Source organism: Bubalus bubalis, chromosome 3 (assembly GCF_019923935.1).
Source record: "Bubalus bubalis isolate 160015118507 breed Murrah chromosome 3, NDDB_SH_1, whole genome shotgun sequence".
NCBI lineage: Eukaryota > Metazoa > Chordata > Mammalia > Artiodactyla > Bovidae > Bubalus > Bubalus bubalis.
This window is the reverse complement of record NC_059159.1, coordinates 43,078,747-43,103,500: the sequence shown is the minus strand read 5'-3', so window position 1 is coordinate 43,103,500 and position 24,754 is coordinate 43,078,747. Positions and strand designations below refer to the sequence as shown.

The following is a 24,754-nucleotide window of genomic DNA, read 5'->3' as shown; positions in this document are numbered from 1 at the left end:
AGGAGACAGGAGTACCCCTGCCAGCCACCACCACACACACATGCCGACCCACAACCAGAGAACAGAAAAGGAGAGTTTATTGAAAACTATATACAGTTGGTCCAGCCCCTACCACAGGCTATAATCTGGGCAGGTCCTTCCCACACCTCAGGCAGGATCTCAGCCCCTGATGGTACAGATCGGGGCTAGGGTCAGGGCCCAGACTCCCTTGGGAAGCTTGACTGCCAGACCCCGCATGGAACTTCATCTGTGAATTTACAACTCTAAATGGCCTGTCGGTGGTGGGCAGGGGAAAAGCCTGGATAGGGGATCTCTATTCTGCAACTTGGGCCCAAGAGGCTAGGGCCAACTAGGTTGTCCAGAAGTCCTGGCTACTCCTCCAACTGGAGGTCTTCCTGGAATGCGCAGGTGGACAGCCCCGCTACCACCCCACCCCACATGCCAGGCCCCATGGGCTGCACAGGCTTGGACTGGGGGACCTCAGGCTCCCTCCCTCCCAACACTGGCTCAGGGCTTCGCAACACTCCTCCAACAGAAGACCCGGGGTTGAGAGGCGAGTATTGGGGTGGTCACGGCTGTGGGCCCAGGACCCTCCTGAGGTAGGGGGTGGCTTGGGGAGTCAGGGCATCCCGCTGTAGGAATAGTCAGCTTTGTTGTGCATCACCAGCCGGTCATCCACGAAGTAGAAGCTGTCGGACTGTGTCTCATACGGGTGACGGATCATCTCGTTGACTGCAAGAGAGGCCCAGCAAGTTGGGGCAAAGGTCAGGAGCCTGAGCCAGGTCACGGCAGGGGCTTCAGGACTCGGGGACGGGGACAAGCTGAACAAAGAGTTCCCCCAGGCTCTTTGGGTCTCAGTTTCCCTATAGGTGGCTTAGGAATGGTGGCTAGACACAAGAGAGCTGTAAGGGGAAGAGAGGGGCCCAGACCCACGTTCCCTCCAACCTGGTCCCTCTGAGTCCACCCCCCAACGCACTCAGCTCCTCGGAGAGAGCAGGGAAGTCGTAGATGTGCTCGCAGGTGTTCTTGCTGCTGGGGATGCAGAAGCCAAAGTGGAAGTCGAAGCTTTTGAGCAGCTGGTTGCGGAAGTAGTGCCTCTCAATCATGCGGAAGTTGTTGACAGGCTTGTCTCCCACTGTGAACTCCACCCTGAGCAGAGAAGGGGGCGGGGCTGAGCTGGGCCCCAGGAGGGGCTCAGCAAGAACTCAGGAAGGGCTCCTTCCCACCCCTACCCCTACCCTTCTCCCCGGCCCAGTGACTCACGTGGCTCCCACCTGCCTCAGGCGGAGGAAGGCAGGCGTGAACTGGTAGCGGACAAAGCGCCCAGCATTGGGGTCCAGGTCCCGCGGGTTGATGGGCAGCCGCTCTGTAATGTACCCCAGCTGGGGCTCAGTGGGCTTTAGGTGAGGCCCATGCCCACCCGGAGTTTCACCCCAGGGACCTCATCTGTCTGAATTTCTTTCAAAACTCCTCAGGAGATCCTGATGCATATTGAGGGTTCAGACCATTGGCCAAATGGTTCCAATTGCTTCTAAATTGGTCAGCAGGTCACCAGTTTCAACTGAGAGTCCCAGAGCCCCAAGAGATAAAAAGACCTGGGGCCTCTGGGACTGCAGTTCCCAAGGGAGCCTACAGGGGGCAGGCTGGCAGGGACTGAAGAGGCAGGCTTGTCCTCTCAAGATATCCAACCCCAGGGACCCAGGGGAAGGTAAAGCAGCAGCCCAGCCCCAGGCAGAGGGCCCTGCTGCTTGGTGACTCCTGGGGAGACCTGGGTGCCAATCCCAGCTCTGTTCTGACTCCTCAGTGGCCTCCGGAGTCCCTGGGCGGCCCACTTCCTCTGTGGATGATGGCGTACCCAATACACTCACCTGAAGCTGGGGGCTTCTTGATTTCAAAGAGGACAGTGCCTGAGTCCATGTCCCGAATCTTGAACCTGACGAAGTCAATCTTGTAGATATTCTCCTCGGGGGAGCACAGGTAGTCTAGGGGAGACGGGCGGCTGAGCGAGGAAGGGACCTAGCTACCCCAGACTAGCTACCACTTTCTCTGATCCCTAGGGTGACTGCTTTGCAGACAGAGAGAACCGAGCCTCTAACCTGAGGGAGCCCCCACAGAGTGTGGGGGAGACATAGCTCTGCTCTTGGGATCTAACGGCGGACAAAAGGTTCTCTCCTAGTAGCTTCTGGATCAGGGAGGGGTAGGATAGAAGACAAGACTACCTCCCCCACACTTTCCCTCCCACCCGGGGGTGGAGGGCCCTTCATTCCAGCCTCTGCTATGTCAGGAGTGGCTCGGTGACTTTTAACCAAACGAGTCTAGAATTGGGTGGGAAGCCCTGCCCCCCACCACCCTGAGAGGGAAGATAGAGCCCCGCTTTTAGGAACCTCACTCTAATGGGGGTGACACAGCTGTTTCCAGAGAGGATACCCCTGCCCCTCCTCTGCCCCACAGCCGCCCCCGGTGCCACATCTAAGTGTGTCAAGCAAGGACTTTATCTGACCTAGGTAGTGCTGGGGCAAACAACCCCTTCCTTGTTCTTCCTCACCCCCCAGGCCCCTCCTCTCCCCATAAGAGGCTTATACAAACCCAGCTCCCTTAAGCAGCTTACTCAAAGCTCTGCTGACTCAAGCCCAGAGCCTGGAATATTTGGGGGGGAGGGGGGTGTGGAGACAGAAAGGGAGCTACCTTTGCTCTCATCCCCCACTGATCTTCAAACAAGAGGAGGTCTTAGCAGAGGAGGTCTACAGAGGGAACCCCCCCTTAAAGGTCATCCATCCACCCTTGACTCTGAGCCACCCCCAGAGAGAAGAGGCAAGGCCAGTAAGAGGGTGTGGCAGGTGTAGCAGGGCTGTGACTGGGGTAAGGGGAATCCTTGAGCCCAGAAGAGGAACCACGAACAGTGGTGGGCCTGGCTTGAGGAAGCTCAGAAATAGCAGGGCCTGATCAACCCTCACCACTCTTGGAGCAGCAACTGCAAGCACTCAGGGAGGAGGCCCCAGCAGCAAATAGGAAGAAACAGAGAGGTGCAGTGGGGGCTCTGGTGCCCGCACAGCATCACATCCTCCCCGAAGAGGCCCGGAAATCACCCACTAGGCCCCTAGGCCACCACTGATTCCTCTGGGGCAGGAAGAGGAAGTGAATGTAAAGTCATTCTCTCTTCCCAAGCCTTGGGCAGCCCCCTCCAGGAAGCCCTCCTGGTGGCCACCTGGCACTTGAGGTCCAGCAGGGCTTATGGTGGGACTGGAGCCCTGGCCTGCCCATCACAGCCCACAGTGGGGACAGGAGGAATGGAAGTAGGCAGGTCCTACCTCACCCTGGACACAACTTATTTTCACAGAAAGTAAACACTAATCCAAAGACGTAGGAGGAAAGTGCAGGGCAGAGGAGAGGAAGAGGCAGAACTCGGAACAGCATCCTAGTCACCAGGCTCCCGGCTCCCCATAGAGTTCCCCTCCTTCCCCCATTCCCTAACTTCCGGAGCCTCTCCTCTCATTGGAGAACAATTTGCAGTGTGTCTCTTCTACTGCAAACTCAACCTATCAATCCCTTTGTCCTTAGAGGAAGTGAGGAATGGAAGATGCCCATGGTTCAGGACACCACTTCCACTCCCTCCCCCAGACGGAGAAGGATGATGCCTGGGACTCAGGGTCAGGCCCGATAAGGGGTAGAGTGGCTGAGGGTTCAGAACACAACTGTTCCCTTCGCCTCAGCCACAAATAGCTTCCTAAGCTGGATTCAGGGCTGGGTAATCCAGGAAGAACAAACTCAGACCTGTGCGATTAGGGTCAGAGGAGACAGGCAGGGGTGCCAGTGGGGAGAGTTCTGGAGCCCTGTTCTCAGCTTCCACAAAGGAGAGGGATCCAGTGAAGACTCTTCCTCTAATTGCCCACAGATGCTGAATCTGTAAGCGCTATGAATTTCCTCCAAATTCAGACACACAGTTGTATATGGGCTAGAAGCCCCTCTGGCTGCAAAATCACCTCGAAAGTTACCTAGGACTGGGACAAGTTAGACATCCTATAAGGAAGTTCTGCTCCAGAGCTAACCTGAATCCTAAACGCTGCTGTTGCCAATTATAGCCCAACTGGCACCACCATCAGACTGGTCCAGGTGCCCTCCCTTTACTACTGCCTGCTTGGGTAAGGCAGTTCAGTGCTCCAGGGGTCCAGCCAAGAATGGCTGCTGCCTGGCTAAGAGAGGAGGGAGATGCTGGTCCCCTGGGGACCCAGATGCACAGGCCTAGACCTGCCATCAGTCCCCTCCACAGCTGTTTGGAAGCCCTGGACTCTTCTGCTCCTGCAGCGCCAGAGCTCAGGTCCAGTCCAGCAACTGCTCCCTACCCTCACAGGGGGACTCCAAAAGTTGCCCTCACAGAGGGAGCCAGGGCAGGGTTACTAACCAATGAAGCCAAGATAGAAGGCCACTGCCTCTCCAAGCGCCTTCTGTTCTTTCAGGCTCAGCCACGGCCTCTGCCATGAGACTTCCCTCCCTTGTTCCCTGCCTACGGTGACCCCCTCCCCTCCCCTGAATGCCCAGTTGTCTGCCTCCAAGCAGCAGCATGAGCAGTCCTGTGGGGCCCTCAGTATTGACAAAAGAGCCCTATTTACAGAGCATGCACGGCCTGCCAGGCACAGTGCAAAATCAGAGGATTTATTTTCACAACAGCTCTCTAAAGGTAGGGGTCATTATTCCCATTTTACAGATGAATATGCTCAGAGAGGTGAAGTTATTAGCCCAAGGTCACACAGCCAATAGGACGGCAAAGTTGGAACTTCAGTTTGGCAATCCAGCTCAGAAACTCAACCACAGTGGTGGCTTGGCCTCCCAAAAGAGGACAGGCCCTAGTTTAGGCTAAAGGGGGTATTAACCCACTTCCTTGAGAAGCCCAGAGTCAAACCACTGAAGCTTCCTCTTCAGGTCCTTTCCTGGAGAGAGCGATGGCCCCAGACTTCCTGGGGGTGTCCAGTGTGAAGGAGACCTAAGGGTTTTGATACCACACCTAGCCTCTAGGGTGGAGGAGACCGGGGACTGACTGCATTCAGCCCCCCTCCTCGTTATTGCAGAGAAGATCTTCAAAGGACTCTGAAGACTCTGTGGGGAGGGGGTCACAGTTGCAGCTGCTGCCCCACCTCCACCATTGGAAAGGGGGATGGACTCCTCAAAAAGGAAGGAAAGGGGTGGAAACGAATCTCTAAAGGGGCAAGGGGGGCGCAGAGAGAGATCGAGGGAAGGGGGGACATGGAGATCTCAGGCTTGGAGGCAGAAGGGTAGAGGACACAAGCGAGGGGGACCCGGGTGGGGGAGGGGATGCGGGGGGAGGGCGGGAAAGGGGGCGGGGGCCCGGGCTCCGCGCGCCCCGAGGGCCCCCTCTCGTGCTCTCTCACTCCCGCCCGCGGGCGGCGCTGCCTCGCGGGTGCTCACCGCCCGTGATCCGCTGCAGCCCCAACACGTCCTCCGGCCCGATCGGCTGCTTCCTCTGCAGCGGCCCCGGCCTGGGCCCCGGGCCTGCCTCCGGCTCCGACTCGGACCCGGATTCGGATTCCGCCTGCAGCTCCGGCTTGGGCTCCACGTTCGGGCCCGAGGCCCCTGGAGCGTGCTCCGCTCCCGTCCCGGCTCCGCCGCCGCCCTTCTTCACCTTCATGGCCTCGCGGGGCCGCGGCTCGCCTGCTGCCGCCGCGGCTGCCTGCGCCGGCTGGAGCCGAGAGAAGGGGGAGCGTCCGCAGCCCCGCCCCCGGCCGGACCGGGGCCCCAGGTACCGCCCCGCCCCCGGGGTGGGCCCGGCGCTGGCCCCGCCCACCGCCCGCCCACCTGGGCTACTGACCCGGGGCAGGGAGGGGGCCCACCTGGGGACGTCGTTTATTTTTCCGGTAGGGGTTTTCAGGGGTTCTGGCTACCTACTCCTTCTTATTAGCTGGCTTCCAGCCACTCCGCCCTTCCCTCTGCCCCGCACGTGAGTTCCCGTCTCAGGGCCTGGGATGCTCTTCCCCCAGATGGCCTCCTCTCGTTCTTCCGGTCTCAGCTCAAATGTCATCTGCTCAGAGGCCCTCTCAGACACCCCGTCACTATCTGATCAGCCTGTTTTTTTCTTATGCATCATCTGAAATTCGTTTCATTTGCTCATTGACCGGTCCTCCTACAAGACCAGTTCGGTGAAACTGGAGATCTTGTCTTTGTTCTCTAGAGTACCTAGCACTTGGTACAGTGCCCACTGCAGCTTGCAATCAACACAGTTGACCCTTGAACAACGTGGGTTTGAAGTGAGTGGGTCCACCTATCTGGATTTTTTTTCAATAGAAAATACTACAATACTACACGATGGGAGGTTGGCTGAATACGTGGGTATGGAACTGCAGATAAACAGGGCCAAATATAAATTATCGTCTGATTTTTGAATGCACAGAGGGTAGGCATCTCACCCACTATGTTGTTCAAGGGCCAACTATATATTCTTTTTTAGAATTTATGAATCAGGTAGTATCTGAGAGCTTACACTGCTACTTCTCTCCCACACCCCCTGCTAGACAACCCAGGAAATTAGGAGGGACAATAGCCTGCAATGTCTCGCCACCACAGGGCCCTCCAGGACAGGAAGGCAGGAAGGGCATCTGGCCAGGTGGAAGTAAAATGGACCAATGAGCCCAGGAAGACAGGAGGAAACCATGACTTACACACAAATGAAGAATGAAAGGTATGATCACACTTTGTATCATTCCAGTTCATATTCAACCAATGTTTATTCAGAGCCTAGAATATGCCAGACACTTTCACAAGCTCATCACATTTAATCCTCACAGCCACCCTGTAAGGGAGGTGTCATTAGTGCTATTTTAACAAAAGAAAAACTGAGGCTCAGAGAGGATTAAGTAGCTTATTCAAAGCTCCCCTGATACTAAGTCCAGAAGCAAGGGTTGAATTCAGACATGTTGGATCCCAAGTCCAGAACTCTCCCCACTGTACCACACTGCCTCTATAAAGGGATGAGGAAGGGAACCTCTGCCACACACAGCATCAGGCTGCACCCACCAAGTGTAGCCACCCAGGAGGAAGGGAGAAGGCCCCAGAGATGACAGGGGCCTGGCCCCTTCCAGAAGAGCAGTGCTAAGGTTCTCTCTGAGGGATCAAAGAGAAGCAGGAAGGGGGCCCTAGAACCCAATCCAGGGCTTTTCCCTAATGCTCCCCCTCAGTGCAAGAGGACTGTGAGGAACAGGGCAGAAAGACAAGCTGCCCCTGCTGCAGCAGGAGACAGTAAAGGGCCTTCAAGTGCAAGCCAGGTAAGGAGACCCAAATTGGGTCTTTTGAGGTTTGGGGGTTGGAGTGGGGGGAGGAGATGAAGAGTGGGAGGGACCTGAGCCACAAGAATCAGGAGGACAGGAAAGAGGAAACCCTCTTGGATTGTTATACTTTGACTGCTGGAGTGGCAACAGAGCAGGCTGGAGACAAATCATTTGTGGCAGGCCCCATTATGTGCCTCTCAATCCAACACCTCCCCTCCTGGCTGGAAAGGAAGGCTTCCTACTGTGATGCCACCCCACTCAGTCTGTCTTCTCAGGCTTTTTCCAGGACTTGCGAGTCTCCAGGAAGATTTTGGACAGGGACAAGAGGATGGGCACAGCCATGGGCAGGAAGAGTGGGATGTAGATGGCAAACTTCTGGTCATCAGGGAAATAGAGGAGGTGGAGGAGTGACGGATCAAAAAAGGCACGCTCCGAGGATGTCACAGCTTCCTGGCTGGCAGCGAAGGCAGAGGCCAGGTGCCCAGAGGACAACTCCTCTGCCGCCTTCTGGACTGCAGCTACAGCCCTGTACACCTAGGAAGGGGCAGGGCGTTACCGAAAAGTCTGAGGCATCAGTTGGTAGGGAAGGGTGGGAGAGGGCCCCACTGTGTCGTCTATCTACCAGGCAGGTTGCTTGAAGTTCACCCAGGATATATGGCAGCCAGTATAAAAGGGCCAGGGGTTATCTTCTTAGTGCCCATTTAACACTTCACACCCACACTGCACTCCTCCTGGGGAGCTGGCACTGCCCTCTAGAGGAAGCCTGGGCACTGAGGATGGCATGCCCACACACTCTCTGAATCTCAAATGGCTCTCTGCCTTCACCACTCCCTGGCCGTTGCTGGCCACTCCAGTCCTAAGCCACAGGATGCATCCCCTGCCTGCTTACCTCAGACGCCACATCGTCCTTGATGACAATATTGCTGATCTTGCCCAGAAGCTGGGCCAGGGAGGTGAGAGTGGTGGTGGCTGTGGCCAGGTTCTCCACGGACCGGGCCCAGAGCAACCGGTCTAACTCCCAGGTCATTATCCCTTCACTCTTAGGCCCAAAAAACAGGCATTTTGGAGGCAGCTGGGGCTGAGCAATCCCAAAGAGCAGCCTGTAGGAACAGCGCAGAAGATCAAAGGAGCAGAGACCACAAGGTGGGAGAAGATGGTCGAGATTCCTAGAGTAACTATCAAGATTTTCCATCTCACCCAGAACCACAGGGGTTGTAGGAAGCACCTCAGGGTCTTAGGGGGTGAGACGCTACCCTAAGCAGTTCTGAGCCCTAAGCTCCGCTTTAACCAATGATCTCTTTTTGTTCTTGTTGTTGAAGTTTAGTTGCTAAGTCGTGTCCGACTCTTGTGACCCCGTGGACTGTAGCCCGTCAGGCTCGTCTGTCCATGGGATTTCCCAAGTAAGAATACTGGAGTGGGTTGCCATTTCCTCCTCTAGGGGGATCTTCCTGATCCAGGGATTGAACCCACGTCTCCTGTATTGGCAGGTGGATTCTTTATCACTGAGCCACCACGGATTCATAAGGCTTTTTTTCCTAAAACAGTATTTGTCAGCAACTAGTCTTTCTTAGGAGAAGGATGAAGGGATTCTTGGAAACCTTTCTTGGTTTCCTTGGGGCTCCAGGTACAGCCAAGGTATCCCTGCCAGGTAAGAGTTCACTCCAGGCAGCCCAAGAGGCAAGAGTCAGACTCAGTAGCCACGCCCCCAAGCGGATCCCCCAGGGCCTCACCGCAACTGAGCCAGGAACACCTCCATAACCCGCATCATGTCCACCTCGACTCTCACCGGCAGCTGCGAGCCGTTGTAGGCTTTCGGGTCCACGTTGTATACCTGCAGGGGGCAACGAGGTGGCCTCAACATCACGCCAGGACCGTGCACAGCTCTGCCCCAGACCCTCTGGGGGCCACGAGAGAAAAGGAAGACATACTCTGTGCTCTTTAAAAATGACAAACCAAATATGTCTGGGATACCTGCTATTAGGAGTTTTATATACATGATCTCCACTATTATCAGACGTTTCTGACTCTGTGCAACCCTATGGGCTACAGCCAGGCTCCTCTGTCCATGGGATTTTCCAGGCAGGAATACTGGAGTGAGTTGCCATTTCCTTCTCCAGAGGATCTTCCCGACTCAGGGATCAAACCCATGTCTCTCATATCTCTTGCACTGGCAGGTGGCTTCTTTACCACTAGCACCACCTGGGAAGCCCTATATCTCCATTACCCCCTCACAAATCTTATTAAAGAAACATTTGTTAAAAAAAAGAAAATGAAATATTTGTATTCCATTTTAGAGTTCCTACCCATGAGAAACTCCCAATCTTACAGGGGAGACAGAGTTCCCAATCTTGTAAGACTCCCACAGATAGGGCCTAGATCTAAGTTACACACAGACTAGTCCTACGTCAGTGCAAACTGCCAAGTGCAAAAGGCGCTGATTATAGCAACCATGACGGAAACAAGAAGCAGTGGGGCCGGCCGAGGAGGCGCCTCACCTCCCCGACTCACTCAGGCCGGGCCACGGAGGAACAGCAGAAGGAACAGTCTCAGGGAACATCAGTCTGTCCCTGAAGCTTGGGCTCTGGGCTCTGCACGGTGTGACCATTTACCATAATGCCACCCCAGCGGGGACTGTGGAAGGCGTTGGTGGCCACTGGAGCCCCGTCCTTGTCCTTAATGTACAGGGGGGAGTGGGCGAGCTCCGGAACGTAGAGGAGAAAGTTGAGCACGGGGTAAAGGGAGGCGGCGCTGGATCCTGGGGCACAAGGAGAAGGGGAGTCAGCACAGCAGGTTGCATCCAGATCTTAGTTCTAGGTCAGCCGCTGACTGCTGGGCACTCTGTACCTCAGTTTCCCCAGCTGATAATCACTAAGATATCCTCCGGGCCTGGGTGTCTGTGGTAAAGAACCTCAACATTTTCCCAACATGTGCCACTCCCCTGAAAGTGCATTCCTGCCCCTGAATCGCCCCTCCTCCAACAGACCCCCACACCATACCCTGCCACTGCCGACTGTCTAAGACAGCTTTCTGGCCCACTACCATATTGCACCCATATTATTATAACCTGTTCTTAGGCACAAGGATAAATCTGACCTCAGGTCAGTCCCTGCTTCATATCCTTCTGCAGCCAGCCACTCTTACCAGGTTAAAGTTCAGACATCTTAAAGTGGTGATCTAGTGCCTGCCTGCCTGGCCAGCCTCAACTCGGTCACTCTCTCAAAATTCATCCACAGTAAACTTTCCTGAGCTTCCAGAATGTCTATGCACTCTTAACGCTTTTGCCTCTAAGCTCATAGTGGCCTAGCCTGAAATCTCTCTCTCTGTAGACAGTCATGCCGTTAAGCAGTCCCTCAGACTTTGAAGGGAAGGAGGAAGGGAGGAAGGCTTCACCAAGGCCTCTCGTGTTGCCCCTCCCACAGCCCTTGATACACGCTGACCTAACCCTGAAATTCCACAGCTAGTGATTTACTCCCCTTGGTTTGCCTCTATTACAGTTCTCGGTCAAACCTCCTCTTCCTAGGATCCAGCCCCAAAATGATAAACTGGAATCCCAGCTTCAAGGTTCCTCAATCAGCAGAACTATTGACTCAAATTCCGCCCCAATGTATTGCTACTGTTGTCTTTTCTTACAAGAAAGTGTGGCTGTATCTTCCCTGGATGGTTTGCAGGGACGATCCATGTGTTTATAAAAAGTGCTGGGAATGCTTAATAAGTGCTTTTGGCTATGACAGTGTGGAAGTGGAGACGTGTGGAAGTGGAGACTATCATGGGAAAGGAGCCTAAAAGCCCAGCACCTCCTCAACACTCTCGGACCAACCCAACCTGGGAGCCGTCACTATATACAACCCACTTCCCACCCCAGGCTGAGCCTACCGGGTCCTTCCCTGGCCTGCCAGAGAGACCCTCAACCTCAGGAGCTCACCCAGCCGGGACTCCACGGGGTTGATGACATGGGGGAGGCTGTGTGCGGCCAAGTAGTAGCTGGAGGAAGCTGAGTCAAAGCGGGGGTTTACCCCCAACACAGCATAGTAAAGGATCTGCAGAACAACGAGGAAAAGCATGTTATTTTGTCTGATGAGTGATAGTCCAGTGTGTCCTCAAAAAGATAACAATTAGGCAGGGAAAATATGAGAGACAAAAATCAAGGCTTATGTATACCTATGGTTGATTCATGTTGCTGTTTGGCAGAAACCAACACAATTCTGTAAACCAATTGTCCTTCCATTTAAAAAAAAAAAAAATTAAGGCTGAGAGAAAACAGGACTAGGGAAAAAAAAATAACAAAGCTAAGGATAAACTTAACACACTAAATCCATGCTTTGAACACATTATTTTACCAGGCTCTCCAAAAGCCTAAACAAAAAAAGAGCATAATTCAGTGTCCACAGATCAAATCAAGTTAGCTATTCAGAAGTAATTACTCCCACTACCAAGACCTGATAAAAATGTCTCCCACCTTTTCCCTAAAAAGGACACTGTGTGATTCAGAAAACTACATTCTTCACGTCTTTATTGTTACTATGTTAACGTCTTTCAGGAAGTTTTTTTTTGAACTGTTTTATACTGAAGTATAGTCAATTAACAATGTTGAGACAGTTTCACGGGGACAGCAAGCAAAGGGACTCAGCCATACATATACATGTATCCATCCTCTCCCAAACTCCCCTCCCATCTAGGCTGCCACATAACACTGAGCAGAGTGTGCTATACACTAGGTCCCTGTTGGGTTATCCATTTTAAAAACAGCAGTGTGTACACGTCAATCCCAAACTGGCTGTGTGTTTTTAAATAAATTTGTAGGATAGTAAAACTGTTGAATACAGTTCCAGAAGGAGCCATAAGGAAGTTAGTTTTTTAACAAGCACTGACAAAATTCCCCAAGCTGGACACCAAGGAGGGAAAGCAGACCCCAGAACCATATACATACACAGGAATTTCCTAACCAACCAGAAAGCTCAAAGAGCCGGAAGAACAGACTACGCTTGTAAAGGCTACATATCTGTGGTAGGAAAGGATGCTGCAGGATGGCAAAGGGTGGTGTACCCAGGGAAAGGGCTCTTCAGCTTGTTCCTAGTCTCACCTGCGAGTCCACAGAGAAGTTGCCTGCCGCACTGAGGGCACTCAGGAAGGGCTGCACATAGCGCCGGACAGCCCCCTCGATGTCCCAGTGGACGTCATGGGACTTGGGGTCAGGGTTGAGTAAACTGAAGGTGATTTCATAGCCTATAGAAACAGGAGTCAGGGAAGCCAGGGGTTCCTATGGATCAAAGGCAAGCCTGTACCCCTGGCGAAGCTGCACTTGTTTCTCTCTGGAAGGGGCCTGATTGCCATCATGGAACCAAAGGGAGGATAAAACTGGGGTGAGGAACACTGAGTACTTTAAGAAAAAGATGAGAGACTTCTCTGGTGGTCCAGTGGCTAAGACTCTGTGCTCCCAATGCAGGGGGCCTGGGTTCAATCCTTGGTCAGGGAACTAGATCCCCCATGCTGCAACTAAGATTTCGCACAGCCAAATAAATAAACAAAAAAATGTTTAAAGAAAAATGAAACTAAAACCTATGGCTGATTCATGTTGATGTATGGCAGAAACCAACACAATACTGTAAAGCAATTATCCTTCAATTAAAAATAAATACTTTTATGAAATCATAGAAGGAGTGAAGCATCTGCATGTAGATTCCCCTCCCACCCCAGTATCTTTGCATAATTCATTTCCCTCTTCCTTCCCCTGGCAAAAGCTGGGTCATCCTACCCAAGCTGGACTTGAGAGGCCGCCTCTTATCAGAACTCCACTTGTCCTCGGGAAGGTGGTCAGCCAGGGCTGCAGCAAGAACGTCCTCAGTCAAAGACATGGCCTGGGCTACCTGGATGATGCGGCGGCCGATGATGTTAAAGGCCTCCCGGTGCGTTATCCCCCGCACAACTGCCATCCGCTTGGGCCCAATGTAGCTCATCATGTCCTATGAGGGGCAAGCAAGGGACAGGAGGCCCACACAGGTCAGGGAAGAAAGCAGAGGAGCACTCTGGCTCCTGTCTTTGAGAATCTGGTCTTTTGCCACCGACCAGCAGGTCTGCACCTATCTCTGAATTCACAGTGAACTAATTATCTCAGCATTTCTGAGCTATGGGGATATGTGAGTGTTTTCATTCATTTCAGTTCTCTTCTTCCCAGTCGACACAGGTCCGGGCAACAGCTCTATCTCTGTGGGCTAGAAACTAAGAGATGGCACACTGAGCAAGAAGAAACAAACCACTGGCAAGTTTGATACAAGCAGACAGACATGGCAAAGAGGCAAGTACAAGAATTTTCATGGCAGCATTATTTGTAATAGGATAAAACTGGAGACAATCCAAATGCCTGTTAGCGACAGAATGGATAAACTGTGATATGTTTATACAATGAAACATAAGGCAGAATTTTAAATGAACGCATTCGATTCAACTAGACATCATGAATGACTCAAACATAAAGGTCGAGCAAAGTGAAAACTGGAGAAGAACATGCACTCTATTATGCCATTACATAAAGTTCAAAAACAGGTAAAATTAAACATAGTGCTTATAGAGATATAACATGTGGTAAAACTTGAAAAAAAGTAAGAGAATGATACACACTAACTATGGTCGCCTTGGGCTGAAAGGGAAGGGGTATAACCATGGAGATACACAGGGCTGTACTGTAGTTTGCAAACTGGGGGTGGGAAATGCATGTTCAGTAAAATTTTCTTTCATCTTTTTGTAATAATTAACATTTCATTATAAATTAAAAAATAAAGGACTTCCCTGATGGTCCAGTGGCTAAGACTCTATGCTCCCAATGCAGAGGGCCTGGGTTCGATCCCTAGTCAGGGGACTAGATCCCACAGGCCTCAACTAAGTTCACATGCCACACACAACTAAAGACCCCATATGCTACCACGAAGATCAAAGATCTCACATGCCGCAACGAAGACCCGGCACAGTCAAATAAATAATATTTTAATAAATAAATAAAATGTACCTGGTACAGCTCCCACTGAGCCTTTTGCTCAGTAAGTGAAAAGACCAATGTGTGGCTCATATTACCATCATAGCCAATTCAAAGTGGCTTCTTTAATCCTACTGACTTTTTTTTCCCACTTGAAATTGGAACTTTAACCATCTCCAAGCCTTGGATTTAGAAAGACCCAGAGTCAATAAAAACAATCCCTATTTTTAAAAAAATACTTGCGGACTTTTCTGCAGCAAATGGAAGGAATGGGCAATCCCACAACCAGGAGACTTAGGTGAGGACGAGCTGTAGGGAGACGGCCAGGCCACAGCCTGTCTGCTCACCCTACCTGAGGGAGGAGTGAGCAGCGTTCAGAGATCACGTACACTGTCAGGGAGCCCTCTGCTTGCTCCGATGGCTCAGCTAGCATGGCTTCTGCCTCTGGAGACGAGAGCAGGGGGTTTACCAGGAGCAGAAAACACCATTCCCTCTCCCTCTGGCTCCCCCAGGATGCCTAGTCCATCACTCCACCTCCCACTCACACCCAGCTGACACGGTGGCCAGGTTTGGACCTCAGTGGCCCACGCTAGGATACAAGGTCTCTCACACCCAGCTTTCCCAGAGAGGTTCTGGCGTTAAGACAAGGGGTGGTGGGAATTCCCTGGTGGCCTAGTGGTCAGGATTCTGGGCTTTCCTATTGCCATGGCCCGGGTTCAATCCCTGGTCAGGGAAGTGAGATAGCCACAAGCTGCATAATGCAGCCAAAAAAAAAAAAAAGACAAAGTATAGAAACTACACACTTAGAGATCAGAAGGTAAAAGAGGGCTTCCTGTTAAAAATGATCACCCCTTTCGGTACCTTGTATATTGCCCAGTGACAGGGCCGCCTCCTCATGATCCAAAGCCCTCCGATAGGCCTTCTGGAAACGGCATTTGATTTTCAGTTTATCTGAGAGAAAACAAAGAGGCATAATAAGAAGAGCCCACCTTTCCAGCCCTAACACTGTCCAGCATCCTGGAGAGCAAGATGGTGATGTGCAGAGAAAGGCCAAGAAGCTTCAGCCAGTTCTAATGATTTATGCAGACTGTGTGTGCATGCTCGGTGGTGTCTGACTCTTTCTGACTGCATGGACTGTAGCCCACCAGGCCCCTCTGTCCATGGGATTTTCTAGGCAAGAATACTGGAGTGGGTTGCCATGCCCTCCTCCAGAGGATCTTCCTGATGTAGGGATCAAACTCACGTCTCTTGCATTTCCTGCATTGGCAGGCAGGTTCTTTACCACTAGCACCACCTGAAAAACCATGGATGATATAAACACACGAGGCACTCCACCTCGTCCACCTGCCCAGCTCTTGCCTCTCCCTGTGAACCTTCAACCTGAAGTATCCTCCCCACAGGGAAATCTACTACAATATTCATTACAATAAAAAAGGTATAAGGAGGAAAACCATATGATTATTTCAATAAATGCCTCAAAAGAATTAAACTCAGTACACATTCTTGATAAAAAGAAGATGCTGGAATAGAGAGTCAGACATAGAGAAGGGACACGTCAGGACTTCCCTGGTAGTCCAGTGGCTGAGATTCCACACTCCCAATACAGGGGGCCTGGGTTTGATCCCTGGTCAGGGAACTAAGATCCTGCATGTCACACAGTGCAACCAAAAGAAAAAAGTATTTTTAGTTAAAAAAAAAAACAAACCTGAACCTGATTTTAAACAAATCTAACTATCAGTTTATAGGAAATAAGGATAATAAAGGAATACATTAAAAAAATCTTCCAAATCCAGAATGTGAGATGTCCTAACAAAACAAAGGACCTGGTTTCTCCAACAAATCAATGAAAAGAAATATATTGGAATGGGGTAGGAAGAGCTGATATATAATAAAAGAAAAAAGAGAAACTTAACAAAATGGAGGTCATAATGTTAGGATTAAATGAGGCAACACATGTAAATAAAGTGTTTCACCTAGTTTCTGGCATATAATGAACAACTAATATTAGTTATGCTAGTGTTATCCCTTCCTCACCTCCTCATTTAACCTGAATTCCTACACTTCCTTTAAAAATCTGTCTTAAAAATTACAATGCTCGGGACTTCCTTAGTGACGCAGTGGATAAGAGTCCACCTGCCAAAGCAAGGGACACAGGTTCTATCCCCGGTCCAGGAAGATTCCACATGTCACTGAACAACTGAGCCTGTGTGCCACAACTAATGAGTCTGTGCTCCGCAACAAGAGAAACCACCTCAATGAGAAGCCTGCACACTGCAATGAAGACCCAGCACAGCCAAAAATAATAAATAATGCAGAGGTTGTTTAAAAAACAATAAATGCTGTCTCTTAAAAAAAAAAAAAATTACAGCCCTCAAAACCTTCTCTACCTTTTTTTCCTCCCAGTTATAGTCTCTTTCTTAAGTTCAGTCTCTGTTTCTTATATACTTATATACTTCTACATTGATTTCTATCTCTGTCTCTCTCCCCTACCTATGGATTTCTTGAAACCATTATCAATTTCTTATTCATCTCTAAATTCCTGATACCTAGGGAAAGTGCTTCCCCGGTGGTTCAGATGGTATAGAATTTGCCTGCAATGCGGGAGACCTTGGTTTGATCTCTTGGTTGGAAGATCCCCTGGAGGAGGGCATGGCAATCCACTCCAGTATTCTTGCCTGGAGAATCCCCATGGACAGGGGAGCCTGGTGGGCTACAGTCCATGGGGTGGCAAAGAGCCCAGACACGACTGAGTGACTAAGCACACAAGAAAAGTGCCTCACACTCAGTAAAGTGTTAATGTTAAAATGAATAAGGCCTATATACAAGTTCAAACTGATTCCAAATCCTGTGTTCATTCCACTACATCCCACATCCTCCTCTGTCCCCTGAGCATCACCTGCTGCTGATCAGGTAGCACAATTGTTTTATGAAAAAAACTGCCACGTTAATGGTGAATACTGAATTTAAAGCTTTTTTTTTTTCTTCTCAGCAAACACAGTGTTCATTTAGAGAGGGCTTTTAAAATAAGTTTTCAACCACTTTTTCAGGGTACCCATGTTCCTCCTGGGATTCCCAGGTGGCACAGTGGTAAAGAATCTGCCTGCCAATGCAGGAGATGCAAGGGACGTGGGTTCAATCCCTGGGTCGGGAAGATCCCCTGGAGGAGGAAATGGCAACCCACTCCAGTATTCTTGCCTGGGAAATCCCATAGACAGAGGAGCTTGGCGGACTTCAGTCCAAAGGGTCGCAAAGGGTCAGACACACACACATGCTCCTCCTAGCCAATTTATCTGTGGACTGAGCTCAGACCAGAAAGGCAGCCCTGATCCCCCAGGAACTCACACTTCAGAGGGATCTCTCTCTCATGCACAACGGTGAAAGGCAGCTTTTCCTGGTCATCCAATGGCACTGACTCCTGAGTAAACACTACAGTGACCGGCACCATTAGCCGCAGCTGCGGAAGAAGCATCAGAGCCATCAGCTGAGTCTCCATCTTCCCGGGCTGTCCCTTGGTCCTCCTCCCCTGAGGTCTTACCTTCAGGGAATTCAGCCCACTGATCTGGGAGTAAGGCAACGGGGCCCGGTAGGTCTCCGTGGTCTTCCACCAGAGCGGCAACCCTAGCACGATGACCACCGTGGCGAAGAAGAGGGCGGCGCGCTTGCCTCGGACCACCTCTGGGGGGCACGGAGGGATCCACTGAGGCGCCAGCAGTGGGCTCGGGTGCCTGCCCGACCCGGGAGGCGGAGGAGCCCGGGCAACCCGTCCTCAGAGCCTCTCGGCCCGCCTTCCGAGGGATTCCCGGGCTAAGGGCCGGGGCCCGAGTCTTAAAGAATCCTGTCCGAGACAAACCCCGACCCCCAGTCCGCGAGACCTCTTGCACACCACAGTCCCCACCCCTGCATTCCACCCTCGCACTCCGCGAGCCGCAGCCCCGACCTGAACCCCACCGAACCTAGGTCCGTAGCTGCAGCCCCGGTGGCCGCCATGCTTGCTTCCGATCGCTCCTGCCGCCGAGGGGCGGGGCCGCGCAGGCCTCCCCCAATCGGAAACCCGCACGGAGGGGGCGCGCCCACCGCCGCGGTCACGACCAATCGCTAGCGGCACTCCGGCGGGAGGAAGCCTGCGAGGGGTAGGTGGTGAGGAGGTTCAGTTGTGTCCGATTCTTGCGACCCCATGGACTGTAGCCCGCCAGGCTTCTCTGTCCGTAGGATTCTCCAGGCAAGAATACTGGAGTGGGTTGCCATTTCCTTCTCCAGCGAGGGGTAGGAGGGGTCTGCAAAGAGCCTCTCCTGAAATTTGAAAGGTGGCTGCCCCGGCGTCAACGGGTGGTTGAGAAACTGTGCGGGTTTCGGTTTTGCTGGAAGACACCTTCTGATTCCATGTGTAACCTACTCCTAGCCCCAGGGATTAAGAGCGCAAACTCTGCAGTCGTTAAATGCTAGCTGGGCGACCACGGGAAGCTCTAAGTCTCAATTTTCTCATCTGAAAAATGGAGATACTGACTAAAATGAGGTCATTCATAAAGAGCAAACAGAAAGTCACCTATCACGGTCATTGTTTATCATCCTTATTATAGAGCTCCTCTTCCTGAGGAGCAAGCTAGTAGTACCTGTTTTAGCATATTTAGCTCATTTAATACTTTTAATATTCATTTGGATTCGTTCCTAACTTGTTAAAGTCTGAATACTTCACTAAAATTCTTACAAATTCATGAGCACAGACTCTGGATCTTTCTTGTTCAAATTCGGTTCAAATCCCAGCTTCCCCACTTCACCTGAGCGATCTTGAGAAGCGATCTTGTTTCCTCATATTAAAATAGGGATAGCAGGGAATTCCCTGGTGGTCCAGTGGTTAAGACTTTGCAGGGGCATGGATTTGATCCCTGGTTAGGAAACTAAGATCCTGTATGCATGTAGCTCAGCCAAAAGGAATAGAATTGTTTTTTTAAATAAATAGGAATTGCAATAGTATCTACTTTATATAGAATTGTTGTAGTACGTGAGTTAATAACTGTAAAGGCCTGGCAGGAAACTGCTATATAAGTGTTGCTGCTGCTGCTACTGCTGCTAAGTCACTTCAGTCATGTCTGACTCTGTGCAACCCCATAGACGGCAGCCCACCAGGCTCCCCCGTCCCTGGGATTCTCCAGGCAAGAATACTGGAGTGGGTTGCCATTTCCTTCTCCAATGCATGAAAGTGAAAAGTGAAGTCGCTCAGTCGTGTCCGACTCTAGCGACCCCATGGACTGCAGCCTACCAGGCTCCTCCGTCCATGGGATTTTCTAGGCAAAAGTACTGGAGTGGGGTGCCACTGCCTTCTCCGGATATAAGTGTTAGCTACTTTTTATTTATATAAGATCATGCCACACTGAGCCTACATTCCCATATTGCAATAATTAGTTGGGAGAAGCATTGGCTGTGCACGTTACATAGAGCATGGCCTCCGCAGTTTACACAGAACACACCCAGCAGGTTCTCTAGTCTTTTCATCTGCTCAGATAGACCCAGAGTCTCAACCTATTCCCAACACCCAGGCCAAGAGGTCAAAGTTCAGCATGAGACCTCACCAGGTCACTCTTGCCCAGACCCTTAAACTGGCTCCCTCTGTGCCCCTATCTATCTCAGATAGGAATGAGCAACAGCCCTTGGCAACCTCTTAGATAACTGTGCTGGGTCTGGCAGTGCTTAGGTTGGGGATTTTCCTGTTGGGCAAGAACACAGGTGCTGCTCCTGCAGTGGCTCCCCCTGGTGGAATGTGTCAACACAGCTGAGAGGTGAGAGACTCCCATTGCCTCTTGGTCCAGTTTGGGGCCATGCACGAAAGCTGCCGTCAGAAGGTGCTTGGGTCTAGCCTCACTCTGGGCTTCCCTAGCGGCTCAGATGGTAAAGAATCCACCCACAGTGTGGGAGACCTGGGTTCGATCCCTGGATTAGGAAGATTCCCTGGAGGAGGCATGGCAAACCTACTCCAGTATTCTTGCCTGGAGAATCCCCATGGACAACAGAGGAGCCTGGCAGGGTACATTCCATGGGGGTTGGACACGACTGAGTGACTAAGCACAGCACAGCCTCACTCCATCCTTCTGCAGCTGCAGTCAAGTGCCTCTGAAGTGGCAGTTCCTGAAAGACTCACAGCGCTCCATACCTCCTCGCTCCAGCCTCAGACATCAACAAGAGCCTGAGCTGAGAATGGTGACTGGGTGTGCCCCTCCCCCTAAACTTAATGCCCAGTAAAACAAAATCCACCCTTTCCACCTCCACAGTCCAAGATGGCTCAGAGACACTACAGAGATCAGAAACTGGGAGGTGAAATTAGATATGTAAAAAATGCAGACAAAGTAGCATGTTTTGCTACCATTTATTTGCTATGTGGTATGCACACAAAGCATGAGTCAGCTCTGCTGCCCTACCCTCTGACCCCAGGAGAGAGGGCAGGCAAGGAGAGCCCAAGGAGAAGCAACCCTATCATGGGAAAACTGGGGGGGGGGGGTGGCAGAGGCTGGGGGGAGACCCAGGCATCCTGCTCTGACTTCTAGCAAGTTCTGCCCTCAGTCACGAGGGCTCCCTATCCTCCCATCCAATAGTCCCAGGTGCAGCAATCTGAGAGGGGAGGGGAGGAGAACAAAGGAAGATGACTCAGTGCTGGATGGAGGCATCTCTGCTCTGCATGGCTACTTGGCCCTGGCCATAACTACAGGCAAAATTGGGTGTGGGTGGTTGGGCGAAGGGCTGTGGTGTGGAGGGGTACTCAGTAGGCGTGGTTGGCAATGTAGAGGGACTGCACTGCCGCTCCACCATCTTCTCCGCTGCCTTCATACTTGCCCTGGGCTGCAAGCCCATTCACCTGCAAAAGGAGGGGAGTAAGTAAGCCGACCCAGTCCACAGGTTCCTGACCCTGTCCAGGCTAGAGCCTCTGGGCTGCCACCTGCCTAGCTACACCCCACCTCCCCACCCACCACCTTTAGCTCCCAACCTCCGCCCGCTTGATGAACTCCTCAGTGGCGGCCCCAGCATTGTCCTGTTGCCCTCGCCAGGCATTGAGTGCAGAGGCCTGCAGGGCACGCCCATAGGAGAAGGTGAGGGCCCACGGCCGGGGAAGGGGGCATCGGTTGATAGCATTGAGGTTGAGAGATGCCTCTTCTTCACTCTGACCCCCAGAGAGGAAGGTCACTCCTAGGACAGAGAAGAGGAGACAAACCGATTGATCGCTCCTTATTTTTCCAGGGCAAGGAACTTCTGGAGGCCACAAGAAGAACCTGAGAATGGGTCTTAGGGATAGGAACAGCTTTGGAATCAGGGTGGTACCTGGGACAGCCGGGGGCACAGTGCGACGCAGGGCAGTGACAGTTGCCATGGCGATCTCCTCTGGGCTATACTTAATGGGGCAGGCATGGCCAGGGGTCACCATGTTGGGCTTGAGCAGGGTGCCCTCCAGGTACACGTGATGGTCACTCAGGGCCTTGTACACAGCAGCCAGGACCTGGGGACCAGAGGAGGTTGACTACGGTTCTGGGCCCCTGCCATTATGTTCCCTGCCTAGGGGTAAGTGGGTATAACTGTGAGAGTGGATACAGGTCAGACTCACAGGTACATTCTGGGGTCAGGTAAAAATGCGCTTAAGGAAAGCGCCTGCATCTGAGCCAGGGATTGTGGAGCACAGGCTCCCTGTCAGGTTCTCCCTGTGGTGTATGTCTGTGCCCAGGTGCGGACTCACCTTCTCTGTAACGTACTGGCAACGTTTGAGGTCATGGTCTCCATCAGGCAGAATCTCAGGTTCCACAATAGGCACAATCCCATTCTGCAGGTAAGAGCAGAGTAGCTTAGGAGGGGCAGGAGGTAGGATGGAAGAAAGCCATGTAACCCTCTCGCCACCAGGCACAGAACACCCATCTGACCACCTCACACACACATAGGCCCACCTGCTGGCAGATGCTGGCATAGCGGGCCAGCACATTGGCATTCTCCAGAATGGCAAGTGCTGAGGGTGTGCGCTCACTGATTTTCAGCACGCAGCGCCACTTGGCAAAGTCAGCGCCATCCTTCTTGTACTGGGCACAGCGCTCCGAGAGCCCATCCAGCCCTGTAGGCAGAGTGCCAACCTCATTATTCTGTTCCTCTTTGCCAGCAGCAGCCACCCAACAACTCTGTGGTGCTGAAGACCACCCCTCCTGTACCTTGAGTGGTGGTTTCTCCATCAGTTCCGGCTAGAGGCACTACACCCTTGTCAACCTGAAAGGGAGACACAGGCACAGAACTGAACCCAGGCAGGACCCTGCACACGCACACACACACCTAATTCCATGTTCAGCCCCCATCTAGGGCCAGTGGCTGCACCTTGATGCCCACGACAATCCCCTTATCCTGGATGGTGCGGACGAAGGGGACACCATTATCGTCTTTCTGGTAGAGTGTCTCATGGAAGAAGATGACACCGCCGATGCACTTCTTCACACGGTCATCGGCACTGAACAGAACCTGGCGATACAACCGGCGGTTCTCCTCGGTGTTCTCCACCCCGATTTGGCTCAGTCGCTTGGCCATGCTGCCTAGGGAGGGGCAAACAAAGTAGGGTGGCAAGGTCATCCCCAAGCTCCTTGGCCACCTCTTCCCCACCTGACCGCAGGGCCCCACCTACCTACAGACTCATCTGCGGCCAGAATGCCTTTGCCTGGGGCCACAATCCGCAGGGCAATGTCGGACAACTCCTTTTTCTGCTCAGCAGAAAGGGCTGGGTACGAGTGGGGCATGGTGACAGTTCTGTGGAATGGAGACAGGTATAAATGCTGGACCCCACCCACCCTACCTCCTCTGCTTCCTCTCCTGTCCGTGTGGGCCAGTGGCCTCTTCCTTCCACCCCAACAAGCAACGGTTGGGAACAGAGCAGCAGTCCTTGGCGCAAGTCCTGGACATCAACATGGCACCAGTCTCTTGGGCAGCTAACAGGCTCGGGGCCGGTTCCCACATCCCCTTTTGTCCCTGACGGGCACCCTTCCCAGCCCCAGGGTGGGGGTGGGGAGGTGAACAGCCCCAAAGTTACAGGTCTTCTTATGAAACTACTGCCTCAATAAAGATGCCAGTCTTTCTTTCACTGAATTTGGCCCCTTCTTCAGGTACGCAAAAGCCCTGGCCATTCCAATTTCCTTTTTCTCATCCTCACTCAGCAGGGCCCTGAGGGAAGGTGCACTTACTTCCGAGGCTTCAGAATGAGGCAAAAGTACCCATCATCCCTCTTCCCTCAGCTTCTGGAGGAAAAGGGTGGGGGTAGGGAGTAGCAGTGGTGGAAAAAAACAAAACAAAAAACAACGGCCACAGGCTTCCATAACCTCTTCTCCATTTCTTAACGGGAATGGGAGCAGAGGCTCAGGATTGAAAGGGAGGAAGAGACACAGGATAAGGAGGGAGGAGACCTATGGGGAGATGATGGTGAAACAGGCTACCTAGCCAGGGAGAAGGACCTAGCTCAGGGGGACCGTGAAGGCAGAACTGGAGAGGGAACTCAGCCCAGGAGAGGAAGCAGGCTGAGGTTAAAACGGTTTGGGTGGAAGAGGCTAACACTAAGGATAAGTCCAGCCGGCAGAGGAAGATCTGGAATCCGAAAAGCTGCATCAGAGCTAAAAGGAAGGGGTGCTGTGGGAGAAGCTGAGCCGTGGAGTGGACAGAAAGGAGAGAGTCGAGAAGGCACATCCAGGGCCCCGCAGGAGCAGGGCAAGGATAGCAGAGGGAAGAGTCAGGGAGAGGAAGCGGAGATGCTGAGCAACTCCCGGGGCTCACCTGTCCGCAGCGAGGTAGCTGCGCAGCCACAGGAACAGCTCGCTTTCAGATCCGCGACAGCTGCGGTTCCAGCCCCGGCTTCTGTAGATGAGGCTGCGGCTGCCGCAGAGCTACGTGACTCCCCCCGGAGGGCGGGGCCTTCCCCCCTCCCCGCCCTGGCCACGCCCCCTCCCAGGACTGGAGTGCGCGGTGAGGCCACGCCCACGGAGGCGCGGCGATGAGGTGGAGTGACTGACTCTGCCGGGATCTCGGAGGTGGTTGTAGACTGTCCTCCTCCCACCTCGCGGAGCCCAGACACCAGGGGAAAGGCCACCTTGGCAGGAAATGGCCTTGTTCTGATTCCTGCCACGGTGGCCTTATGCAGAGGACTGTGCTGGCTGTTGGGGATAAATCCTGGTCTGATGAAGGGAAGGAGAGTCAACATAAACAATTACCATAGATAGGGTAGGTGGAACACAGGCAGCAACAGTGTGCGAGTCCAGGGCAGAGGGTTCTTTGTCCTCACCCCCTTATTCACCAGGGCTACCCCAGAGGGGGATGGAGAAGGTAAGAGAATGAAGCCTTGTCTGTTTCCCACCAGGCAGTGAGCCAGGGAACAAGTAGTCCAGTGCCCAGAGTATTTGGGGAAGCAAGAAAAGGAGTCAGGAGCTGGCTGTGGCTCTGGATGTGTTGGGAGGGGTGTGTGGAGGTAGGGAGCCCAGGCAAAAGGACCAAGCTGCCTCCCCCTGAGCTCATCTACCCA

General features: G+C 52.5%; 3 protein-coding genes and 1 long non-coding RNA gene across 5 annotated transcripts; 1 reads left to right on the top strand and 3 right to left on the bottom strand.

The window, feature by feature from the left end:
* Window positions 1-59: 59 nt before the first annotated feature.
* UNC119 (unc-119 lipid binding chaperone) lies at window positions 60-5,728 on the bottom strand. Of its 2 annotated transcripts, none has more exons than XM_044939517.1 (5): window positions 5,422-5,728; window positions 1,869-1,982; window positions 1,264-1,366; window positions 946-1,149; window positions 60-732 (listed from the first exon to the last, which is right to left on the bottom strand). In XM_044939517.1, exons 1-5 carry the CDS (start codon window positions 5,639-5,641, stop codon window positions 705-707), a joined length of 669 nt encoding a protein of 222 aa, XP_044795452.1. In that variant the 5' UTR covers window positions 5,642-5,728; the 3' UTR covers window positions 60-704. The 2 variants fall into 2 exon arrangements, with proteins under 2 accessions (XP_044795452.1, XP_025136792.2); XM_025281007.3 differs by having other exon boundaries at window positions 977-1,149; window positions 5,422-5,717.
* Window positions 5,616-13,577, top strand: LOC123332685. Its single transcript, XR_006549644.1, has 3 exons — window positions 5,616-5,752; window positions 6,574-6,688; window positions 13,447-13,577. It is a non-coding gene; the product is annotated as an uncharacterized LOC123332685 (long non-coding RNA).
* On the bottom strand, window positions 6,710-18,349 carry PIGS (phosphatidylinositol glycan anchor biosynthesis class S). Its single transcript, XM_006042192.4, has 12 exons — window positions 18,195-18,349; window positions 17,777-17,916; window positions 17,584-17,695; window positions 15,103-15,192; window positions 14,594-14,685; window positions 13,027-13,234; window positions 12,355-12,497; window positions 11,197-11,311; window positions 9,884-10,029; window positions 9,005-9,105; window positions 8,164-8,374; window positions 6,710-7,808 (listed from the first exon to the last, which is right to left on the bottom strand). Exons 1-12 carry the CDS (start codon window positions 18,226-18,228, stop codon window positions 7,533-7,535), a joined length of 1,668 nt encoding a protein of 555 aa, XP_006042254.3. The 5' UTR covers window positions 18,229-18,349; the 3' UTR covers window positions 6,710-7,532.
* Window positions 18,350-20,585: 2,236 nt separating this feature from the next.
* ALDOC (aldolase, fructose-bisphosphate C) lies at window positions 20,586-24,170 on the bottom strand. Its single transcript, XM_006042191.3, has 9 exons — window positions 24,013-24,170; window positions 22,877-22,998; window positions 22,576-22,787; window positions 22,416-22,470; window positions 22,161-22,321; window positions 21,956-22,039; window positions 21,547-21,721; window positions 21,215-21,414; window positions 20,586-21,085 (listed from the first exon to the last, which is right to left on the bottom strand). Exons 2-9 carry the CDS (start codon window positions 22,986-22,988, stop codon window positions 20,990-20,992), a joined length of 1,095 nt encoding a protein of 364 aa, XP_006042253.1. The 5' UTR covers window positions 22,989-22,998; window positions 24,013-24,170; the 3' UTR covers window positions 20,586-20,989.
* Window positions 24,171-24,754: the final 584 nt, after the last annotated feature.

Coding starts and splice junctions, on each gene's coding strand:
- UNC119 (XM_025281007.3), bottom strand. CDS start 5,641: ATGAAGGTGAAGAAGGGCGGCGGCGGAGCCGGGACGGGAGCGGAGCAC. Junction 1,983..5,421: donor GCTGCAGCGGATCACGGGCG/GTGAGCACCCGC, acceptor CGTCTCCCCTAG/ACTACCTGTGCTCCCCCGAG. Junction 1,367..1,868: donor CAAGAAGCCCCCAGCTTCAG/GTGAGTGTATTG, acceptor GGTACATTACAG/AGCGGCTGCCCATCAACCCG.
- PIGS (XM_006042192.4), bottom strand. CDS start 18,228: ATGGCGGCCACCGGGGCTGCAGCTACGGACCTAG. Junction 17,917..18,194: donor GGCTGCAGCTACGGACCTAG/GTTCGGTGGGGT, acceptor CGTGCCCCCCAG/AGGTGGTCCGAGGCAAGCGC. Junction 17,696..17,776: donor GTGGGCTGAATTCCCTGAAG/GTAAGACCTCAG, acceptor CTTCTTCCGCAG/CTGCGGCTAATGGTGCCGGT.
- ALDOC (XM_006042191.3), bottom strand. CDS start 22,988: ATGCCCCACTCGTACCCAGCCCTTTCTGCTGAGCAGAAAAAGGAGTTG. Junction 22,471..22,575: donor GGATTGTCGTGGGCATCAAG/GTGCAGCCACTG, acceptor TCTCCCTTTCAG/GTTGACAAGGGTGTAGTGCC. Junction 22,322..22,415: donor TGGAGAAACCACCACTCAAG/GTACAGGAGGGG, acceptor CTCTGCCTACAG/GGCTGGATGGGCTCTCGGAG.